At 42.7% G+C, this 25,282-nt stretch overlaps 1 protein-coding gene across 2 annotated transcripts in view; it reads right to left on the bottom strand.

The window, feature by feature from the left end:
- Nucleotides 1–14,309, bottom strand: part of LOC132396616 (N(4)-(Beta-N-acetylglucosaminyl)-L-asparaginase-like) — a 37,384-nt gene extending 23,075 nt beyond the window's left edge. Inside the window, exons 1-3 of one of the 2 annotated variants that reach the window (XM_059974308.1) lie at nt 14,022–14,309; nt 5,222–5,375; nt 3,433–3,545 (exon numbers count right to left, since the gene is read on the bottom strand). In XM_059974308.1, coding sequence (XP_059830291.1) covers nt 3,433–3,545; nt 5,222–5,375; nt 14,022–14,139 — 385 coding nt within the window. In that variant the 5' untranslated portion in view covers nt 14,140–14,309. Of the gene's footprint in view, nt 1–3,432; nt 3,546–5,221; nt 5,376–13,824; nt 13,976–14,021 lie in introns of those variants that run through there. The other variant, XM_059974309.1, reaches the window with a different exon arrangement.
- Between the last annotated feature and the right edge of the window lie 10,973 nt (nt 14,310–25,282).

A 25,282-nucleotide genomic window follows, 5' to 3' on the forward strand; every position in this document is an offset into this window, starting at 1 on the left:
ATGTACTCAGCCATTTCTGTGGCAGCAACTTAATGCCTTAAAGCATGTAGACATGGTCAAGAGGTTTAGACCGTTGTACAGACCAGACATCAGAATGAGAGAAGAAAAGTGATCTAAATGACTTTAACTGCTAGACAGAGTGGTTTGAGTATCTCAGAAACTGCTGATCTCCTGGGATTTTCACACACACACTCTCTCTAGAGCTGAGATTCACAACTTTTTTTAATATCATGGACAAATATCATTAAGCAAGGGGTCCATGGACCCCAGGTTGGAAACCCCTGCTCTAGAGTTTGCAGAGAATGGTGGAAAAAAATCAAAAACATCCAATGAGCAGTAGCTCTGTGGGCAAAACCACCTTGTTAATGAGAGAAGTCAGAGCAGAATGTCAAGATTGGCTTAAGCTGACAGGAGAGTGATCATAACTCAGGTTATCACGTGTTACAGCAGTGGTCAACAGCAGCAGAAGACCACCCGGGATTCCACTCCTGTACCGAATAAAGTGGCCATTAAGTGTATACTTCCGCAATCCGGAGGTAGAGCGTTCCTATGAAACTGTCTGTAATCTGAAATGTCGTAAAGCGAAGAAGCAATTATGCAATTATGTTAATTAACTTTCAGTGAGTTGCCATATTATTTCTGCATATTTTAAGAGTAATTGAATAAACATGGGAGCAAAGTAGATTTCGGTTAATTGGGACTAGTACATTTTGGGCCAATTAATCGTCTGCTCCAATTAGCCAAAGTTTCATGAAATAGAGATATAAAAAAAGACAAACTGAGTAACAAATTATATATTTAAATAAAATACGCAACAAATTAGAACACTATCAATAATACAACAGTACAATAACACTGTATATTGCTTCCTAATAGTTAAGTGGAGGAATTCATCCAGTGTACACCGCTGTGTTCTTTTGACTATAAATTAGCGCAGACACCTAGTGCAAATAATAGATCACCTTCATACAATGCTTTCGATGAGAGCATCTTCCAAATCTTTATTTTCATTTTAACATTCAAGCTGATTGTCAATACCTTCAAATGCTTTGCAGTTCTTAACTTCCTGAATATTAAAATTATTTCTTTTTCACTCGTAGCCATTTCTGGCATCTCTGAGCCTGAAAGTTTGAAACCTCACTGAGCAAATCAGTTCTGAATTGTCTTATGCTTGTTTCTTGCCTACTATTGTGACAAAAAAAATCATTGCTTTTTGAACATAAACACATGCATCTGGTGCTACTTAAGAACTGTTCGCTTTAAGTACAGTGTAGTGTCAAATAGCCACATAAGTGCACACAGCTGACACTAGTTAGAAGCTGTTTGGAAACAGTCTCCCATCCCAATTAAGCAGCATAGTGTCCCAAATTATCAAAGGGAATCCCAGCTATTTCAACAATTAGCTTTAGTTTTTTTTTAAAAAGAGTTTTTCCAACTAAAAGTCTGGACTAATTAACTGATGGCTTAATTAACCCGAATCCACTGCAGTACACATCACGAAGCACCATTATGTTTCCGCATGTTCAGTTACCCCAATTAAAAAGAGTAAATAAACTGCAGATAACGTTGTTAGTTTAGTCTAGTCAATCACTTTCCAATTATTCATTTTATTTCAACTGTGAATTTTACTATATCTTGCAAAAGTCTTTTAGTTGACTATTTTTCAGTATTGGTCACCCGAGCTCTGTTGAACAATACTGGAACCTACTATCAAAGTTGACACTCCACTGTAGTGCAGATGGAGTACTACACTGCTGGTCATGCAATCTTTCCAATGTGACATCAAAATTGATGCCATGGGCTGCCCTTTGTGTAGCACACTAAATATGTTACCATTGTAGTAAAGAAGGCAAATGCAATGTTGGCATTTATTTCAAGGGAAATAGAATATAAAAGCAAGGAGATAATGTTGAGCCTTTATAAGACACTAGTCAGAGTGCACTTGGAGTATTGTCAAGGATATGTTGTATTTGTAAACTGTCCAGAGGAGGTTCACAAGGATGATTCTGGGAATGAAGGGATTAGCACATGAGGAGTGTTTGGCAGCTCTGGGCCTGTACTAACTGGAATTTAGAAGAATGCAGTGGGATCTCATTGAAACCTACCGAATGTTGAAAGGACTAGACAGCATGAATGTGGAGGGGATGTTTCCTGTGATGGGGGTATCCAGAACTAGAGGGGACAGCCTAAAAATTGAGGGATGACCTTTTACAACAGAGGTAAAACATGAATGATCCACCCTCATGCTTAACAGTTGGAGAGGGTTTTTTTTTTCCAGGAAATTCTGCACCCTTTTTTCTCCAAACAAACCTTTGCTCATTGCGGCCAAAAAGTTCTATTCAAAAGGTTCAAAGAAATATCTAAACAAGCCTGATGCATGTTTGAAATAAGTCCTGTGGACTGATGAAGTTAAAATAGAACTTTTTGCTTTGGGCTTGTGTTGCAGCCAGTGGCACGGGGAAGATTTACTGGTAGAGGGAAGAATGAATTCAATTAAATACCAGCAAATTCTGGAAGCAATCATCACACCATCTGTAAAAAAGCCGAAGATGAAAAGAGGATGGTTTCTACAACAAGATAATAATCCTAAACACACCTCAAAATCCACAATGGTCTACCTCAAGAGGTGCAAGCTGAAGGTTTTGCATTGGCCCTTACAGTCCCCCGACCTAAACATCATCGAAAATCTGTGGATAGACCTCAAAAGAGCAGTACATGCAAGACGGTCCAAGAATCTCACAGAACTAGAAGTCTTTTGCAAGGAAGAATGAGCGAAAATCCCCCAAACAAGAATTGAGAGACTCTTAGCTGGCTACAGAAAGCATTTACAAGCTGAGATACTTGCCAAGGGAAGGGGGGGGGGGGGGGAGGTGTTACTAAGTATTGCCATGCAGGGTGCCCAAACTTTTGCTTTGGACCCTTTTCCTTTTTGTTATTTTGAAACTGTAAAAGATGGAAATAAAAAAAAGTAATCTTGCTTAAAATATTAAAGAAATGTATCATCTTTAACTTTATGCCTTTTGGAAATCAGTTCATCTTTTACTCGCCTAGCTATTCACAGTATCAGAAATTTCAACCAGTGGTGCCCAAACTTTTGCATGCCACTGTAGGTTGGCACAAAATTGTGGGCTGAAAGACCTGTACTGTGCTATACAGTTTCTAAAAAAAGATATTTCATATCAAAGGCACTTCATCAAACATACTCTGTTGCTGCCTTAACCATTGTTATCTAATATTTTTGCTCTGAATACCATGAACCTTTAGATATTTTATGTTGATATGCATGCTTCTTTTTGGTGATATCATGAATACATTACATCAAGGAAATTCATTACCTTTATACATTACTATATGACTTGGGGTGTTCTAACATAGCAGGAAGCTAACAACAATGCAAAATAATCTCTTCAAAGATGAATGAGAAGGGATTACCTGACTCCCCCACCAACAGTGTATGAGTACTGTGTTCCATCACTGCCCGAGCAACACTGATTGCACTCTTAATCCTTCGAAGTCCTCCGACTGCACCAACCTCAATTGTGTTACTGGAGAGAGTTTTAAAATAAATTATATCACACTGATGAATTTCCTTATCAAGCAGATTACCAGGTCTTGATTTTCATGTTTGCATCTGCTGTGGTTTCAGTAAATTAGTGAGAGTGCACCAGGAGTATTGTGCATAGTTCTGATCACCATACCATAGGAAGGATGTGATTAAGCTAGAGTGGATGCAGAAAAGATTCATGAGGATGTTGCTGGGATAGAGGAATTAAGTTACAAGGGGAAATTGGACAGGCCAAGAGGTGATCTTATAGAAATTTGTAAAATCATGACAAGCATAGATAAGATGAATGGTCATAGTCTTTTATCCCAGGTTAGGGGAGTCAATAACTACAGGGCATAGGTTTAAGTTGAGAGGAGAAAGATTTAAAGGAGATTTGAGGAGCAAGTTTTCATACAGAGAGGGTCAGGGGTATATGGAATGAGCTGCCAGAGGAAGTGACAGAGGTGGGTAAAAGACTATTACAACATTCAAAGGATATTTTGAAACATTCATGGTTAGGAAAGGTTTAGATGAAATAGGCCCGAAGCAGGTACACTAAATCAGGAAGTTAGCCCGCAACCATCAGGATGTTGAACCAAAGAGGTTAACTTCACTTGCCCCATCACTGGAAATGTTCCCACAACCTACAGACTCATTTTCAAGGACTCTTCATCTCATGTTCTCGATATTTATTGCCTATTTATTTATTATGATTATTATTATTTCTTTCCTTTTGTATTTGCACAGTTTGTTGTTTTTTGCATATTGTTGATAGCTCGGGTTGGTGCAGTCATTCATTGATTCTATTATGGTCATTGGATTTATTGAGTATGCTGCAAAGAATGGACCTCAGGTGATATGTACTTTGATAATAAATCTACTTTGAACTTTGAAGTTTGGATAGGTACATAAATGGTAAGGGAATGGAGGGCTATAGTCTGGGTGTAGGTCAAATGACTAGGCATAAACTAGATAGGCCGAAGGGTTTGTTTCTCTGCTGTAGAGCTCTACAACTCTATCTGCAGATTTAGCTTTTCAAAATGACGCGGCAAAATTTTGAAGTTTTGCTCTACGTTTAATACATGTAATGGAAGAATACAATTAGCTTTATTTGTCACACGTACATTGAAATAAAGTGAAATGTGTTGATTACACCAAAGACTAACACAAATCTGAGGATGTGCTGAGGGCAGACTGCAAGTGTTGTCATGCTTCCTGCACCAATAAAGCATGCTCACAACCAACCCCATCTTTGGAATGGGGGAGGAAACGGAAGCAGTCCCAGGGAGAGAGTATGGGGGAAGAAAACCAGAGCAACCGGAGGAAATGGAAGCAATCACAGGGAGAGAGTATGGGGGAGGAAACCAGAGCAACCGGAGGTAACCAGAGCAACGGGAGGAAATGGAAGCAGTCACAGGGAGAGAGAATGGGGGAGGTAACCAGAGCAACTAGAGGAAACGGAAGCAGCGTAAAAGTAGAAATTGAAACTGAACCCCAATCTTACAGCTGGCTCTGTGTAAAGCATTACGCTAACCACTACAGTACTGCACAGAAATTTAGTCACCCTCCATGTTATTGTGGGTCATGGTAAACCAATTTATATCAGCATTAAAATTTAATTTCTAAACAGATACAGTAGATTCCCATTATATTACGGTGATCAGGCATAATTCTTACCCATTCATTATCATTGCATCCAGTGTTGTCTCCCCATGTTCATCCGGGCTTCCTCCATACCCCACAGTGCCATCGCACTGCTCGACTTCACACTGCCTGCACCCTTGTTCTACCGCATCCAGAGCTGAACCCCCAGTGGCAAGAGTACTCCATGCTAAATATAAAGCACATAGAAATTAATCCCAAATACGTAAAAAGCTGGGATCTATCAAATCTTTCCATGGGTTCACAAAAAAATGTGTTGTGCAAGTATTTTGAACAGAATTAAACATCCTGACAATTCATTGAGAAGAAATAAGAATTAAAATATTAAAACCAACTTGCAGAGTTTTGTCAAGATACGAGGTCGTGTCTGCTCTCAGTCAGGGTGGGATTGTCTTTTGATATTTTCCAGTAATCAGAAAAATGAAAAATATAATTGCTTGAACATTGGCATGAACATTGGTTTCTCCAACTTCATGCAATTTTCTTCCCCCCCCTTTCCTTTTCCGTTCCTCATTCTGGTTCCCCTCTTACCGCTTCTACTCACCTGCCTATCACTCCCACGTTAGTGCCCCTCCTCCCTCCCTTTCTCTCATTGTCCACTTTCCTCTCCTATCAGATATGTTCTTCTTTATCTTCTCCACCTATCACCTCCCAGCATCTCACTTCATCTCCCCTCCCCCAACCACCTTCCCCCTCACCTGCCTTCACCTCTCACCTGCTAGCTTGTACTAGCACCTCCACCCCCCAACAACCTTCTTATTCTGGCTTCTTCCCCCTTCCTTTTCAGTCCAGCCCGAAACTCTGACGCTTTATTTCCCTCCATAGATGCTTCCTGAATTGCTGAGATACTCCAGCTGTTGTATGTGTTACTCTGAAATATACAAGTACAAAGTTCTCACAGCACTCGATGGAAGGAGTATATTTCACTTGGCTCAGGACTCTTGATCAAGAAATTCCAATCCCTGAATAAAGGATATCCCACTTAGAATTGAGATGAAGATTTTTTCTCTATTATTGAGCATTGTAGAAGTTCATACAAAACAGAGAGCTACAGATTTCTGGATATTAAGGAAAATGAGGGATACGGGAACAGTGCAGAGAAAGGGCATTGAGATAAGCCTTGATGCATCGTGTATTAGGTAGGCTCTTCCTTCCTTCCTGCTCATATCCTTGTAATAACTGATGCCTTAACAGTAATTGGTTCATGACACAATCACTCAATTAGCTAATAGAAAGGAGCTTAAGAAGGGGCTGAGAAGAGCAAGAAGGGGGCATGAGAAGGCCTTGGCGAGTAGGGTAAAGGAAAACCCCAAGGCACTCTTCAATTATGTGAAGAACAAAAGGATGACAGGAGTGAAGGTAGGACTAATTAGAGATAAAAGTGGGAAGATGTGCCTGGAGGCTATGGAAGTGAGCGAGGTCCTCAATGAATCCTTCTCTTCAGTATTCACCACTAAGAGGGAACTCTCTCACTGTGACGGAATATTCCCCAGGCTGCTCCACAAGGCAAGGGAAGAGATTGCTGAACCCCTGGCTAGGATCTTTATGTCCTCGTTGTCCACGAGAATGTTACCGGAGGATTGGAGGGAGGCGAATGTTGTCCCCTTGTTCAAAAAAGGTAGTAGGGATAGTCCAGGTAATTATAGACCAGGGATCCTTAAGTCTGTGCTGGGAAAGCTGTTGGAAAAGATTCTTAGAGATAGGATCTATGGGCATTTAGAGAATCATGGTCTGATCAGGGACAGTTAGCATGGCTTTGTGAAGGGCAGATCGTGCCTAACAAGCCTGATAGTGTTCTTTGAGGAGGTGACCAGGCATATAGATGAGTGTAGTGCAGTGGATGTGATCTACATGGATTTTAGTAAGGCATTTGACAAGGTAACACACGGTAGGCTTATTCAGAAAGTCAGAAGACATGGTATCCAGGGAAGTTTGGCCAGGTGGATTCAGAATTGGCTTGCCTGCAGAAGGCAGAGGGTCATGGTGGAAGGAGTACATTCAGATTGGAGGGTTGTGACTAGTGGTGTCCCACAAGGATCTGTTCTGGGACCTCTGCTTTTTGTGATTTTTATTATTGACCTGGATGTGGGGGTAGAAGGGTGGGTTGGCAAGTTTGCAGATGACACAAAAGTTGGTGGTGTTGTAGATAGTTTAGAGGATTGTCGAAGTTTGCAGAGAGACATTGATAGGATGCAGAAGTGGGCTGAGAAGTGGCAGATGGAGTTCAACCCAGAGAAATGTCAGATGGTACACTTTGGAAGGACAAACTCCAAGGCAGAGTACAAAGTAAATGGCAGGATACTTGGTAGTGTGGAGGAGCAGAGGGATCTGGGGGTACATGTCCACAGATCCCTGAAAGTTGCCTCACAGGTAGATAGGGTAGTTAAGAAAGCTTATGGGGTGTTAGCTTTCATGAATCGAGGGACAGAGCTTAAGAGTCACGATGTAATGATGCAGCTGTATAAAACTCTAGTTAGGCCACACTTGGAGTACTGTGTCCAGTTCTGGTCGCCTCAGTATAGGAAGAATGTGGAAGCATTAGAAAGGGTACAAAGGAGATTTACCAGGATGCTGCCTGCTTTAGAGAGTATGGATTATGATCAGAGATTAAGGGAGCTAGGGCTTTACTCTTTGGAGAGAAGGAGGATGAGAGGGACATGATAGAGGTGGACAAGATATTAAGAGGAATAGAGAGAGTGGACAGCCAGCGCCTCTTCCTCAGGGCACCACTGCTCAGTACAAGAGGACATGGCTTTAAGTTAAGGGGAGGGAAGTTCAAGGGGGATATTAGAGGAAGGTTTTTCACTCAGAAAGTGGTTGGTGCGTGGAATGCACTGCCTGAGTCAGTGGTGGAGGCAGATACACTAGTGAAGCTTAGGAGACTACTAGACAGGTATATGGAGGAATTTAAGGTGGGGGGTTATATGGGAAGCAGGGTTTGAAGGTCGGCACAACATTGTGGGCCGAAGGGCCTGTAATGTGCTGTACTATTCTATGTTCTAATCACAGAAATAAATAAAAACATTTTTATGAAATAAAGCTCCTAAGTTCTCAACTAAACATTTGACATTGTGTCTTGGCAATTTTATAGAAACCTCTTACTTCAAGCACATGCCATGTAGAGTTTAACCCATCATGAAAATGCAAACCAGTAAAGCAACACGTACAACACGCTGGAGGAACTCAGCAGGTCAGGAGCATCCGTGGAAACGGGCTGTCAACGTTTCAGGCCGAGACACTGACTGCTCGTTTCCACGGATTCTGCCCGGCCTGCTGAGTTCCTCCAGCGTGTTGTACGTGTTGCTTTGACCCCAGCATCTGCAGTGTACTTTGTGCAAACCAGTGAATATTGGGCAAGAACGGATTAAGTAGTTGAAGCAGATATGACAGTCCACCACTTTTATTGGCAGCTTGTTCCACACTCTCACGACCCTCTGAGTGAAGATATTCCCCTCATGTCCTGCTAAAACATTTCACCTTTCACTGTTAACCCATGACCTCTAGTTGTAGTCTCACCCCCCCCCCCCCCTCAGTGGGAAATGCCTGCTTGCATTAACCCTATCTACAGTACTGTGCAAATGTCTTGGGCACATATATATATAGCTAGGGTGCCTAAGGCTTTTGCACAGTACTGTATTTGACAACATGGAGCAGAGAGCAAGTCTGTAAATCTGATGGGAGCAAAGGATGTTGGGAATGGTGAGGGTGGACCGACTGCCACGGGAGGGGTGTGGGACAGGTGGCAGAGAACGAGTGCCGGGGGAGGGGGTTGGTGCGGGTGAGACACCAGGCAAGCTCGTTTAGTTCCATACAATTGGTTTATTAACCAATTCTGAACACCTCTTTGCTGCTTCCCCTCTTCCCAACTATGATTCCCCTCTCCCTGCCCTCTCTCCCACTCTCCGTCCACAATATACACCCATATCAGAATCAGATTTATCATCACTCACCTATGTCATGAAATTTGTTTTTTTTTGTGTGGCAGCAGTACAGTGCAATACATAAAACTACTACAGTACTGGGCAAAAGTCATAGGCGTTCTAGCTAGATATATATGCCCAAGACTTTTGCACAGTACCATACATGTGAATTCTGCCAAGACAATGTGACATTTAAACTAAATTCAATAAATCAGATATGCTTCAACAGTACATTACCTTCAGTGTCACCCGATGTGCCACAAGGCGTGGCAAGGAACAATAACAGAATAACTTTAAAACGATACACACCTTCTTTAGGAAATTAAATCTGCTTACTCATTTGCCCCATGTACATACACTTCCAAACTGACAAGTCCAGTTATCTCTTAATAATAATTCAGAGACAATGAGATGAACAATGAATACTGGGATTGCCCAGCAATACACTTTGCAAACAAATAAATAAAGCCATTGTGTAAATGTGTCTGTCACAGTTTAGAGGTGGACATGACAGGGGGCGGAACAGTAGTTTAGTTCAATTCCTGCTACTGCCTGTAAGGAGTTTGTACATTCTCCCCGTGATGGTATGAGTTTCCTCCATGTGCTTTGGCTGCTACTCCCAGAGTATAAGCCGAGACTGAATACCGCAGCACCAGCAGTGAGGATCAAGGAAGTATGGACAAGGGAAGCACAGGAGCACCTACAGGACTGCTTTGAATCAGTAGACTGGACTGTATTCAGGGATTCATCTTTGAATCTGGATGAGTATGCTGCAGTTGTTACCGACTTCATTGAAACCTGTGTGGATGAGTGTGTGCCTACAAAGACTTACTGCACATTCCCAAACCAAAAGCCATGGATGAACCAGGAGATACGTCGTCTGCTGAAGGCTGCATCTGTGGCATTCAAGTCTGGCAACCCAGATCTCTATGAGAAAACCAGGTATGATTTGTGGAGGGCTATTTCAAGGGTGGAGATGATTTTGAACAAGGTTGGGGGCAACACTGGATGCATGACAACTCTGGCAGGGTTTGCAAGATATTACTTCCTACAAAGCGAAACCTAATAGCATGAATGGCAGCGATGCTTCACTACCAGATGAACTCAGCACCTTCTATGCACGCTTTGAAAGGGAGAACATAACTACAGCCGTGAAGATACCTGCTGCACCTGTTGACTCTGTGATCTCCGTCTCAGAGGCCAATGTTAGACTGTCTTTGGAGAGAGTGAACCCTCACAAGGCAGAAGGTCCCGATGGAGTAACTGGTAAGGCTCTGGAAACCTGTGTCAACCAACTAGCTTGTGTATTCAAGGACATTTTCAACCTCTCACTGCTGTAAGTTCCCATTTGCTTCAAAAAGGCAACAATTATACCAGTGCCTAAGAATAATGTCAGCTGCCTTAAAGATTATTGCCTGGTAGCACTCACATCAACAGTGGTGAAATGCTTTGAGAGATTGGTCATGACTAGACTGAACACTTGCCTCAGCAGGGACCTGGACCCATTTCAATTTGCCTATCTGCACAATAGGTGATGCAATCACAATGGCTCTCCACATGGCTTAAGTCCACCTGACCAACACAAACACCTACGTCAGGATGCTGCTCATCGACTATAGCTCAGCATTTAATACCATCATTCCCACAACCCTAATTAAGAAGTAATGGAACCTGGCCCTCTGTACGTCCCTCTGCAATTGGATCTTTGATTTCCAAACCAGAAGACCACAGCCTGTGCGGATTGGTGATAACATATCCTCCTCACTGACGATCAACACTGGTGCATCTCAGGGGTGTGTGCTTAGCCCACTGCTCTACTCTCTGTATACACATGACTGTGTGGCTAGGCATAGCTCAAATACCCATCTATGAATTTGCTGACGATACAACCATTGTTGGTAGAATCTCAGGTGGTGATGAGAGGGCATACAGGAGTGATATATGCCAACTAGTTGAGTGGTGCCACAGCAACAACCTAGAACTAAACGTCAGTACAACAAAAGAGCTGATCGTGGACTTCAGGAAAGGTAAGACAAAGGAACATATACCAACCCTCATAGAGGGATCAGAAGTGGAGAGAGTGAGCAGTTTCAAGTTCTTGGGTGTCAAGATTTCTGAGAATCTATCCTGGTCCCAGCATATCGATGTAGCTATAAAGAAGCCATGACAGCAAAGTTTGAAGAGATTTGGCCCAGCAATAAATAGACACAAAAACTTCTATAGATGTACTGTGGAGAGCATTCTGACAGGCTACATCACTGTCTGGTATGGAGGGGCTACTGCACAGGACTGAAAGAAGCTACAGAGGGTTGTAAATCTAGTCAGCTCCATCTTGGGCACTAGCCTACAAAGTACCCAGGACATCTTCAAGGAGCAGTGTCTCAGAAAGGCAGCGTCCATTATTAAGGACCCCCAGTACCCAGGGCGTGACCTTTTCTGACTGTTACCATCAGGTAGGAGGTACAGAAGCCTGAAGGCACACACTCAGCTATTCAGGAACAGCTTCTCCCCCTCTGCCATCCGATTCCAAATGGACATTTAACCCTTGGACCCTACCTCACTTTTTTAATATACAATATTTCTATTTAATATGTGTATACTGTAATTGATTTAATTATTAGTATTTTATTTTATTCATTTTTTTCTCTTCTACATTATGTATTGCTTTGAACTGCTGCTGCTAAGTTAACAAGTTTCACGTCACATGCCGGTGATAATAAACCTGATTCTGATCCCACAGTCCAAAGACGTACCGGTTAGTAGGTTAATTGGTCTCTGTAAATTGTCCCATGATTAGGCTAGAGTTAAATTGGGAGTACAGCACAAAGGGCAAGAAGGGCTTACTCTGGGCTGTATCTCAGTAAATGACAGGGAAGTTTAGAACACCATCATTATACCCATAGAGAAAAATTGAGAGAGCAGTAAATCGAGGAAAGACAAGCCCATTCATACAGGTAGATATAACAACAATTTCTACAGCTTCTTTTGGAGAAAATATTCAGCAAAAATAAAAAACATGGTCAATAGCTACCAAAATGGGTCAAACTCGAGAAAAAAAAGTTAACTTTGATTCTAATATTGCAGATGTAAAACCTCTCTAACAAAGGTTTTCTTAGCCGATGTAGCACCAAGTCTATTATATCAGTCATTACCAGTTTGCAAATCTGAATGGCAAGCTGTTCCATTTTATTAAGCACAATGCACACTCATTCTTATTTTTGGTCTTCACTCTACATAATTTCCCTGCATTGCTGCAGGCTTCACAAATAAGAGTTGATGGGTTTGAATTTAAAAGATCAAAATAATAAACTATGTGAATGCCTTCAGGTGGAAATTCCCAGACCACAACTTGGTATGCACAGGCAGAGCTTTTAAAACTTCCACCTTGGCTCCTAATCATCAATATTCTGCAGGTCAACAAATCAAATCCATACCTAGGGAACAATACGTTAACAATGCTGTTTTGAAAAGAATTGAAGTATTGCAACAGTACTTGCTGCTCGATGATATTTTGATTGTTCTGTAATCAATACTACCTTCGATGTTGCAATTATATTGCACCTTCTGTGCTGACTTCATAGTATCAGGGCACATAACTACACATCTCAGTGTTGCAGGTCAGGCTTAGTTAAAGTCCATGGCTGATAAGGGTGGGTGTTTGCACTGGCCAGTGCTAAAAGGAGAATAATACAACAGTTGAAGAGATAGTCCCAGAGCAGACACATTATTAGCCCTAATGTCAAGGCATTTGAAGCAAGAAATAAGAATCAGAATCAGGTTTATTATCATCAGCATGTGCCATGAAATTTGTTAACTTAGCAGCAGCAGTTCAATGCAATACATAATAACATAGAAGGGAAAAATAAGTAAATCAATTACAGTAAGTATATATACAGTATGTACATTAAATAGATCAAATGTAGTCCAAAAACAGAAATATTTTAAAAAGTGATGTAGTGTTCACGGGTTCAATGTCCGTTTATGAATCAGATGGCAGACGGGAAGAAGCTGCTCCTGTATTGCTGAGTGTGTGCCTTCAGGCTTCTGTATCTCCTCCCTGATGGATGCTGCAGGAACTCAGCAGGTCAAGCTGTGGGCCGAGAGCCTTCATCCACACCTAAAGATATAGGAGTGATAGCTTGTGTAAGGGAGGGAAGGGTTGGGGCAAGAGCTGGTAAGTGATAGGTAGATCCAAGTGAGGAGATGTGGAATAGAAGCAACTGCAGAGGCTGGAACGTGATAGGTGGAGGTGACAAAGGGCTGCAGGTGACGGAATCTGAAAGGATAGGAAAGAGGAGCATGGGGTCAACTCGGAAGGTGGGACAGGCAGATAGGAACAGTGTGAGACCTATGGGGTGATGGGCAGACGGAGTGGGCTCAGGAGGGGAAAGAAATAGGGTGATGGGTCTGGAGGTGGGTGAGGGGGGAGTGTTGGCGAAGGGCAACTCACTGGCAAAGAGGTTTGGTATCTCAGAACAACGCCAAGAACATCTTCCTGTCTTGGTGCTAACTAATTGTGCGGAGTTTGCACATTCTCTCTGTGACAGCATGGGGTTTCCTACTGCATTCCAGTTGGTAGCTTAACTGGCCATTAAACTGCCCTGTAGGAAGTCACTGAGCATATGCGAAGAATTTAAAAAATATTTTTGAAGGCAGTAGCTGCGAACTCCCTGTGGTAAATGGAAGAAGGGCACTTACCCACTTGCCCATTCCATCCTAAGCGCGGAGAATGCATTTAACAGCCTACATTTCCTCAAACAGCATCGGGACGCGACATTAACAAATAACGTATCGGTGTGCAATGCCTGTGGCCAAGCCAAGTCACACTGTCGGCAAAGCTGGAGAGAGAGGAAGTAACCGGTTTTCCTCCGTGCTGGACGGAACTTAACACTCACCCCGGTGCGCCGCGTCTGCAAAGCCCCACGTATTGAGCACCAGGGGCACCTGGGCAACCGTTCGTAAGCTGTGGGTGCTCAGCGCCAGCAGCAACGGGACATAGCTCGGGAGTCCCATGGCAACGTCCGGCACTGTCAGTGCTTCTCGCAGACTTCCTACTTCACCCACGTACGGTGGCTGCAGGAGGCCGCCGTGGAAGCAACGCTTCTGCGCTGAATTTAAGTCAGTTCTCAGTCCTAGAGTAGTTCCGCCGGATCAAAGCATGGCCTTTCCATTCAATCCATATTACTTTATTTGAAGGCTAAGCATTTTCTGCTGCAGTAAATAACTGCGATGCACTTTTCAATTCTCTTACCACCAGTTCCTGGATGCTTCGATCTCCGGGAAGTGTCGATGGGAGCTTTAAGAACTGGACTCGAAAATTGTGCTGATTTTGGAGCGCATTGAGCACATTTTATTTCTTGGTTTTGACTGGTGGACAAAGCAAACAGTTGGAATAGAAAAAGGTGAACCGTTAATTAGGAGCAGAATTTGCCTCCACAGCTGCCTATGGTAAAGAATTCCACAGTCACTGCTCTCTGGCTAAAGAAATTCCTCCTTATCTCCGTTCTAAAAGAATGCCCCTCTATTCTAAGGCTGTGCCCTCTGGTTTTAGACCCACCCATTATCTCCACATCTCTCAATTAAGGCCTTTCACCATTTGATAGGTTTCAGTGAGGTCACCCCTCATTCTTCTGAATTCTATTGAATACAGGCCCAGAGCTATGAAATGCTCATCATATGACAAACAATTCAATCCTGGAATCATTTTCTTTTAAACTCTCTCCAGTTTCAGCACATCCTTTCTAAGATAAGGGGCCCAAAACTGCTCTCAATGCTTGTCATTACATTCTTTGAGTGTTGCCTGTTCTAAACAATCTAGTCTGAGATCTTAAAGGCAAACACGAGGAAATCTGCAGATGCTGGAAATTCAAGCAACACACACAAAATGCGGGTCCTGACGAAGGGTCTCGACCCGAAACGTCAACAGCGCTTCTCCCTATAGACGCTGCCTGACCTGCTGTGTTCCACCAGCATTTTGTGTGTTGTTAGTCCAAGATCTGTCTGCTCTTGCTAATGTAACATTTATTTGATGCCTTTAAGATAGCAAGCATCACAAGGCATTTGTTTGACCGAACTGATTTGACAATGAGCAACACAAGAAACTTACAAAACAAAGGATCAAAACCTTCAGAATCAGGTCTATTATTGCTGATGTGTCATGAAATGTGTTGTTTTGCAGCAGCAGTATAGAGCAAGACATTAAAGATATTGTAAGATACAAAATTACGCAAGTAGAGTACAAGAGGAATAATGAGGCAGTGTTCACGAGTTCATATTAGAGTGCATACATGTCACCATGTACAACCTTGATATTCCTCTTCCTGCAGGCATACTTAGCAAGTCTATGGAACAGTAACTAAACAGGATTGATGAACAACAAACTGTGCAAATGCAAATGTAAATAAATAGCAATAAATTATGAGCATGAAGTAACAAGACAAAGAGGACTGCTTCAAAACTCTGCTGTCAGAGGGGAAGAATCTGTTCTGAAAACTCTGGGTGAGAGTCCTCAGGCTCCTGTACCACTGCCCTGATCATAGTAATGTGGATGGTCAGATGAATGGTGTTAAAGAGGTGTCTTTAAGGAAAGAGGTTTAGGGAGTGGTTGTTTTAGCTTAAAGCTTTGGCAGCTGAAATCATAGCTACTCTTGATATGATTATAGTAACCCAGGTGAAGAGTGGAATTGCTCCAGGAATATACAGACTCCTGGATTATGTGTGCTCTGGAACTGTTAAAAAATATGCATTCTGCTGTGCAGCTTCCTTACCAAGCACCAGCTGACATTTCTAGTGTTAGTTAAATGTGACACTCTGGGTTCCACTGCACAAGTCTAGGAAAGGCACCTTCCAACCCCGCCAAACGTGGGAGATTGAAGTGCAAGGCCCCCCAAATCCCCGTTTGTGTGGATACTGCATGATGCATTACTGTTACAAATCAGTACCACGAAATGAGACAGTACACTGCATACAATTAAAAGATTTGGCTTTATAATTCTTAATTTGACTAAAGGGTTAGTAAAGAAAAAGCAAAAAGGAAAGGGCCTGTTTTAAATGAAAGTCTAATGTGCACAAGTTGGAGCTCAGTTTCCCTTTGCCAATCCTCTTTCGATCTCCCCAGGCTTCATTGAATCATGGCCACACTCTGGGTCGACTGTTCTGACCTCTTCTCTTCTGCCCTCTCAAAAGCCCCAAGCCCAACCTTAGTGTCCGTCACCAGAGAAATCTCCCCTGAATCCATTCATCCCCATTGGATGGCACACATTTCTGAGCTCTCATCTTCAAGCAGCTTACACAAAACACAAAAAAGCATAACAGAAAAAATATGAACCATGTGAACCAGGACATTACATCAACATTGACCAATCCAACAGACAGCAGTTTTTAGCATGGCCTTCATCTTCCAGGGTGGTTACTCTTCTTTAAGATTAAAGATTAAAAATTAGCTTTATTTGTCATAAGTGCATCAAAACACACAGGGAAATAGGTTGTTTGCATTAATGACCAATACAACCTAAAGGTTTGCTGGAGGCAGCCTGCAAGTATCCTCACACATTCTGGTGCCAACACAGCCTATCTACATGCTTAGTAGAACAAAACAGAACTCAATGAAAAAGAACACAACAAGTAACAAAACAGCAGCAAAACAAGACCCTTTCCTCCCTCCCACACATGGCAGTTCTCCAACCCCAGGAGAGTCCTCTAGGCCTTCAGTTTCCAGGCTTCAGCCATTGGACTTTAACTTCTGGATTTCTGATTGACCTTCAGGCTTTGATTTTCAGGATCCATCCCCTCGCTATCTCATGACAGGACCCCAAACTCTAGGCTTGCAGTTCCTCACTCGCAGATGGAGCTGTGTCCTCGGCCCAACAATCAACCATCTTTCTTCCATTATCAGATCAGAATAGGTATAGTCACTGGTGAATGAACAATACTGAATTCCACTCACTAGCAATTGAAGCAGCCCATGCCTGCATGTAGTATGATCTAGATTGCATTCAAGCATCGGCTGCTCACTGGCCAGTAATATATTCAGTGCATTATCCTTACTGATTCCCTTACCATCAACTTCCTGGAGATCTCCACTGGAGCTCAGAAAATCACCTGGACCATCCACATAAATACTAAGAAGACAAGAGCAGATTAGAGGCAGGATATCCTGCCTTTCTACATCGATTGTAGAAATTGCATTCATGGTAATTCCCTCAGTTTCTTTCTTTGGGAGTGAGTTCCACCTGGTATGAATTAGAGGAGGGCGCAATATGAGGCTGATCCATCATGGAAACAATTTGGAGCTGTCTGTATGTTCTTTTTACTGGTGACTGACAAATTACCAAACTAAAGGCCACATAAACCCCTTTGAATCTCCGGGTAATATTAGTGACGGCAGTGGAGGAGCGCTTAAAGGCTGCTTCATATGGGTAGACTGGACAATATTCAGGGACTCATCAAGTCTGAATGAGTATGCTACAGTTGTCACTGACCCAGACAAAGCCTATGTGGATGAGTGTGTGCTTCTGTGAACATACCGGTCATACCCAAATCACAAGCTGCAGATGAACCAGGAGATTCATAGTCTGTGGAGGGCTACATCTGTGGCATTTAAGACTGGAGATCCACAACTATACAAGAAGTCCAGGAACAACCTACAGAAGGCTACCTTAAGAACAATAATATGGTACAATTGATGTTAGAGACAATCAGATGCACTTCAGATCTGGCAGGATTTGCAGAATATTACTTCCTACAAAACAAAACCTGACATCATGAATGACTGAAGCTTCACTCGCAGAGGAGCTTGAACACCTTTCATGCATGTCTTAAAAGGGAGAATAAAACTACATCTACTCCGAGTTTTGGAGGTCGACATCAGAACATCTGTCTAGAGAGTGAACTCTCGCAAGGTGATAGGCCCTGAAGTAGTACCAGGTAGGGCTCTGAAAAATTGTGCCAACCAACTGGCAAGACCATTGAAGGACATCTTCAATCTCTCACTGCTGCATTTTGAATTTTCCACCTGATTCAAAAGGACAAGTTATACCAGTGCTCAAGAAGTGCAGGGTAATCTGCCTCAATGACCATTGGCCAGTGGCACTCACATCTACTTTGATTCAGTGCTTTGAGAGGTTGGTCATGGCTACAATCAACTCCTGCTTTGGCAAGGACCTGGACCCGCTTCAATTTGCCCATCTCCACAATTGGTCTATGGAGAATGCGATCTCATTGGCTCTCGATGGCCTTGGATCACCTGCACAATAGTAGAACTTGCATCAGGCTGCTGCTCATTGACTACAGCTCAGCATTCAAAACAATCATATCCTCATTTCTGAACAACAAGCTCCAAAACCTGGGCCTCTATCTCCTTCTGCATCTGAATCCTCGACTTCCTCATCAGGAGACCACAGTCTATTGGGTTTGGAAATAACATCTCCTCGCTGACAATCAATACTGCTACACCTCAAAGATGTGTGCTTAGGTCAATGCTCTGCTGCCTCTACACCATGGCTGTGTGGCTGGGGACAGCTTAAAAGTTGTACAAGTTTGCTGACTACACAACTATTTTTGGCAGAACTTCAGATGGTGATGAGGAAGTGTATAGGAGTAAGATAGATCAGCTGGTTCAGTGGTCACCCATTGCACTCAACATCGGAAAGACCAAGGAATTGATTGTGGACTTCAGGAAGGGTAAGTTGAGGGAACACACACCAGTCCTCACTGAGAGGTCAGAAGTGTAAAGGGTGAGAACATTCAAGTTCCTTGGTGTCAATACCTCTGAAGATCAACCCTAGGCCCAATATATCGATATAATTGTAAAGAAGGAATGACAGCAGCTATATTTCAATTAGGAGTTTTAGGAGACTTGGTATGTCTCCAAAGGCATTTGAAAATTTCAAATTGTACTTTGATAATGCTGACTGTTCAACTTTTCCTGAAGCTGTCCGTGTTTTATCACTTAAGTAGTTAATCACAGATATGAACTTCAGGCTTTCATGCAGAAAACAGCAACTCAAAGGCTTGAGAGATTCATAGAAATGTACAGCACAGCAACTGACCTTTTGGGCCATAGTCCATGCCAAAATGATTTAACCTGCCTACTGCCATTAAACCGGGACCATAGCCCTCCATACCCATACCTTCCATTTACCTATCCAAACTTTGCTCAAGTTTGGAAATCAACCTCGCATGCACCAGTTGTGCTGGAAGCTCTTTACACACATGACCCCCTGAGAGAAGAAATTTCCCCTCATATTCCCCTTAAACTTCTCACCTTTCATTCACCCTTAACCAATGACCTCTAGTTGTAGTCCCAACCAACTTCAGTGGAGAAAGCCTACTTACGTTTACCTTATCTATACCCCTCATAATTTTGAATACCTCTATCATATCTCTCCTCGATCTCCTACATCCTAAGGCATGAAGTCCTCATCTGTTCAACCTTTCCATATAACAGATCCTCCAGACTCAGCAACATCCTTGTAAATTTTCTCTGTACTCTTTCAACCTTATTTAAATCTTTCCTGTAGGTAGGTGACCAAAACTGCACACAGTACTCCAAATTTGGCCTCACCAATGTCTTGTACTACTTCCACTTAACATCCCATCACCTGTACATAATACTTTGATTTATGAAGGCCAATGTGCCAGAAGCTCTCTTTATGACCCTATCTACCTGTGACATCTCTTTCAAATGAATTATAGACCTGTATTCCCAGTTCCTTTTTTCTCTACCACATGCCACAGTGCTATACCATTCACTGTGAAAGACCTACCTTGGTTGGTCCTACCGAAGTGTATCACCTTGCGTTTGTCTATATTGAATTCCATCTGCCATTCTTCAGCCCATTTTTCCAGTTGATGCAGGTCCCTCTACAAGCCACGTTAGCCTTCCTCACAGTCCACTGCACCCTCAGTCTTGGTGTCATCCGCAAATTTGTTGACCCAGTTAACCACATTACCTCTTCTGTCGTTAAGGATGTTTTAAATAACCCTGCTAGGGCCCCGATAAATTTTGCACTTGCCTCGTGCAGGGGGTGAGAGAACACCATGTCAGGCTCTGAGGATTTATTCACTCTAATTTGCCTCAGGACAGAAAACACCTCCACTTCTGTAATCTATATAGGATCCATGAAGTTGATGCTGCTTTGCCGCACTCCCATAGATTCTGTGTCCATCTCCTGAGAAAAATAAAGACGCAAAATATTTAAGGTGTCTCCCATCTCTTTTGGTTCCACACATGGACTACCATTCTGATCTTCCAGAGGACTAATTTTTGTCTATTGCAATTGTTTTGCTCTTAACATATCTGTGTAATCCCTTCAGATGCTCCTTCATCTTGTCTGCTATGGGCAACTTCATGCCTTCTTTTTGCATTCCTGATTGCTTTCTTTAAATGTTCCCTTACAATTCTTATATTCCATAATCAACTCATTTGTTTTTACATGCCTATATTTGCTACTTATCTCCAGATCAAGTATCACACACTCTCCTTTTGGGAATTCTACATATTAAATAAGGAAACTTTCCTGAATAAATTTGACAAACTCTGTCCCATCTAGTCCTTTTACAGTGTGGGAGTCCCATACAGTACATGGAAAGCTGAAATCACCTACTGCCTCCAGAAGACATGGTACATCATTAAAGACCCCTCACACCCTCTCCATGAACTGTTTGTTCTTCTGCCATCAGGTAAACATTACAAGAGTATCAAAACTAAAACCGCAAGGCTACTAAACAGCTTCCTCCCACAAGCAGTCAGACTGCTAAATAGCTGCTCTACCTGACTCTGCTTTGGACACATTTAACTTGCACTGGACACTTATAACTTGTTTTCAACTGACATGTGGCTGTTGTGTTTTACCATTTCTTGTTATGTTTATTATTTAGTGTTGCATTTGTTATGTTATGATTGCTCTGCTCCTGGGAAACACTGTCTCATTCTGCCCTGCAGAGCTGATGTACAGTTAGAATGACAATAAAGTTTTTGAATCTATAACAACATTGTATTTCTTGCAACAGTCTGCGGTCTCTCCGCAAATTTGTTCCCCTAAATCCCTTGGACTGTTCGGCAGTCTGTAATAAAGCCCATTTAACATGGTCATACTTTTCTTACTTCTCAGTTCCACTCATAATGCTTCAATAGGATACTCCAGTCTGAGCACTGCTGTGACATTTTCCCTGTCTAGTAATACCACTTCTCCTCCTTTAATCCCTCTCTCTGTCATACCTAAAACAACAGAACCCTGGAATATTGAGCTGCCAGTCCTGCCCCTCCTGCAACTAATGGCTGCAATATCACAATTCCAGGTGTTGATCCATGCCCTGAACTCATCTGTCTTTCTTATGATACTTCTTGCACTGAAATATATACAGTTCAGGACATTAATTGCACCATGCTCAACCTTTTGATTCCTGACTTTGTCTGAGGTCTTTACAACAACTGTCTTCACAACCTCTCCACTAACTGCACTTGTACTCTGGTTCCCACCCCCCTGCAACTCTAGTTTAAACCCCACTGTGCAGTACAAGCAAACCTTCCCGATTGGATATTTGTCCCCTTTCAGTTCAGGTGCAAACCATCTCTTCTGTACAGGTCTCACCTCCCCTAGAAGAGAGCCCATTGATCCAAAAATCTTATGCCCTGCCTCCTGCACTAACTCCTTAGCCATGTGTTCAACAGTATAATCTTCCTATTTCTTGCCTCACTAGCACATGGCACAAGTAGTAGTCCTGAGATCATAACCCTTGAGGTCCAGTCATTTAACTTAGCACCTAACTCCCTGAACTCCCTATGCAGAACCTCATCACTTGTCCTACCCATGGCATTGGTACCTACATGGACCATGGGCTGTTCACCCTCCCTCTTAAGATGGCTAAGGACTTGTCCAAGATAAACCAGACCCTGACACCCAGGAGGCAACATGCCACCTGGGAATTGTTCTGTTCCCTTAACAAATTCCCTATCTGAACAGTTAACCTCTTCTGCCCCTTTCCCTTCTGAATTGCAGAGTCAGACTCAGTGCCAGAGTCCTGACTGCTGTGACTTTCCTCTACTAGCTCACCCCGCCAGTCCACAGTATCCAATGTGATTGTTACACAAGCATGGCAGTGGAAACAAACCCAAGTGCAAAACACAGGCACAGAGAGAGAGTCAGGAGGTTATTGACCTAGCAAGTGTGGAATCAGTATCCAGGAGAATCATTACCTGGAGTCCAGGGTTGGAAGAGAATCCAGGAGCAATGCTAGACTTAGAACTAACAGTCCTAAGACCCATGAACCAAGGTTACTCACACCAAAGTCAGCCAACAAACTGGCAGCTCCTCATTGTGATCACAGGGTCTTTATCCTGCATTTTCTGATGGAAAGCAGGTGTGTGTAGTTAGTGGAACCTGGGAATGATTGGAAACTAAATGAGGGGATTGAGGCCCAATTCCTGAGGTAAATAGCAAGGAGGAGGATTGCCAGAAGGGACTAGGACAGTGCTATACCTGTTGTGGAGGGAGGTGGCCACAGGGGTACTCTGCACTGGCTGTTTAACACCTCACCCCTTCTTGACTGTCACTCAGTTTCCTGTGTCCTGCACATTGGGTGTAATTACCTCTCTGTATGTCCTATCTATCATCCCTTCAGGCTCCCGAATGATCTGGAGTTCATCCAGTTCCAGCTCCATCTCCTTAATGTGGATTGCTAGAAGCTGCACCTTTTCACTGTTGTAGTCATCAGGGACACCGAGGGTCTCCCTGCCTACCCACATCCTGCAAGAGAAGCATTCCACTACCATGCCTGGCATCTCTCATGTTCAAACTGAGAGAATGTAAAAAAAGGGGGGAAAAAACTCCATGTACAGCTTTTCTTGTTGCCTTTTCTGAAACCTCGAAGAGCTAAAGACTCAACATTTCCACTCTGGTTCTGTCACTTGAACGATTGCCACTGTGATGATGCTCACAAAATCTTTACAAAATGGCATGGGAACTTAATAATAGTTGTGCATCTTGTGTTGTGCAGAGGACTTTTATTTCCACAACATTCTACCGCAATGTTTACTCGCTTCTGCACATCAGCTTTGGAGAAACAGGGATCATTCTGCAAAATACCAAGGGCTTGTGAATGCCTCATTGAATCTGGTTGAGCCCAGTCGCAGAAAAATAACCCATTTTCAGCCTTTGAAGCACAGTCACAAGTGGCCGATAGCTTCATTACTTGAGATGAAGGATGAAAGACGATGCATATTAGATCTTAAATACTCTGCCAAAAAATATTTAACATTTTCCAATTACATTAAATTTTCTATTTAACATTTAATGCACAATTATTAAAGTGTCAAAACTACATTATTTTGATGAAGTAATGCACATTTCAATGCATACAATAATTATAGCTCATGCGTGTTATGGCAGAAAATTTTAGATGTAAGAAATGTACCTTAAATTAATCTAATTTATTTTAATCTGTAGGTTATACAGCAACAGTGGAAACCGTATGCAAAACAGCACTTAGCTTCTCTCTGTCAACCAGGTACTGGTGGTGGGATTGCTCGAGCCAAGTGTGATGATTTCCAAAGGGGCTGTCTATTGTTGGGTCCTGGAGGCTGCAGGGGCTGATCTGGGATCCACATAACTGGAGTGTTAGGGTGGTTTCCCTTAATGTTGGATACCCGTGCTTGACTTTGTTTAACATGGGAGGTTGATGCACAGGCAACCACCATGCAGTTCTTGATAGATCAGGGTCAGGGGGTGGCAGGGGGTGCAAGATGACTGGGGACACTTCACTGCTGTAGCCTTCCTCCAGCATCACAGCCACTGTGATGTGCCATCATTTATTTCTTCAGCGATACAATGCAGAGTAGATCCTTCCAGCCCTTTAAACCATGCCACCCCAGCAACCCAACAATACCAGTTAACCCTAACCTACTCACGTAAAATCTACAATTGACCTACCCAGTACGTCTTTGGGCTATTGGAGGAAACTGGAGCACCTGGGGAAAATCCATGCATACCATCGGAGGATGTATAAGGAATCCTTACAGAATGGCTCTAGAATTGAACTCCAAACTCCAGAAGGCCCTGGGTGTAATAGCATCATCTTAACTGTGTCACCACCGCCAACCTCACCGTGAAGGTCTTCATTGGATGGCTCTTTGTCTGGAACCTCCCCTTTGACCTTACCGCAATGGGTGATCCTATCTGGAGCTAAGATCCAGATGGCTAAACTCCAAACCACATCGCTCTTGGGATCTCTGGAACTCACGAGCCTTTCCATCATGACAAGATCACGATCCTCAGAAAATTCCAACCTGGTAAAACTCTGGAAATAAGAGTATCAGTCATTTTAGATGTCACTATAATGACACTGTTCAGTCATTTTTATGTGCTGATGGCTTATTTTAAAAGCACGTTGCTATTATGGCATTATCAATAAAAAAATCAAGTATATTTAAATAATTCTCTGTATCCCAATAGAGCCATCACCTGTTTATTTTGTTATTAGTCCTATATGGAATGTGAGCCTGTCTGATCAGGGCAGTGATTATTGCCCATCCCTATTTTCCCAATTAGCTGAATGGTTTGAGGAGCCATTTCAGAAGGTAATTAAGTATCAACCATAGTGGTGTAAGTTTAGAGGTATTCAAAGGATCAAAATGTTCAAATGTTCATTTTATTGTCAAAGTATACATGTACAATACAACTCTGATATTTGTCTTCTAGAGATAGCCGAGAATTTGGAAAGATATAATCTGATTAGGGATAGTCAGCATGGCTTTGTCAAGGGCAGGTCATGCCTTACGAGCCTGATTGAATTCCCTGAGGATGTAACAAAACACATTGATGAAGGTAGAGCAGTGGATGTGATGTATATGGATTTCAGTAAGGCAGTTTATAAGATTCCCCTTCTGAAGCTCCTTCAGAAAGTAAGGAGGCATAGGATCCAAGGAGATCTGGCTTTGTGGACCCAGAATTGGCTTGGCCATACAAGGCAAATGATGGTTGCAGATGGTTTGTATTCTACATGGAGGTCAGTGACCAGTGGAGCTCCGCAGGGATCTGTTCTGGGACCCCTCCTCTTTGTGATTTTTATAAATGACCTGGATGAACTAGTAAAAGGGTGAGTTAGTAAGTTTGCTGATGACACAAAGGTTGGGGGTGTTGTGGATAGTCTGGAGGGT

Source organism: Hypanus sabinus, chromosome 7 (genome assembly GCF_030144855.1).
Source record: "Hypanus sabinus isolate sHypSab1 chromosome 7, sHypSab1.hap1, whole genome shotgun sequence".
NCBI lineage: Eukaryota > Metazoa > Chordata > Chondrichthyes > Myliobatiformes > Dasyatidae > Hypanus > Hypanus sabinus.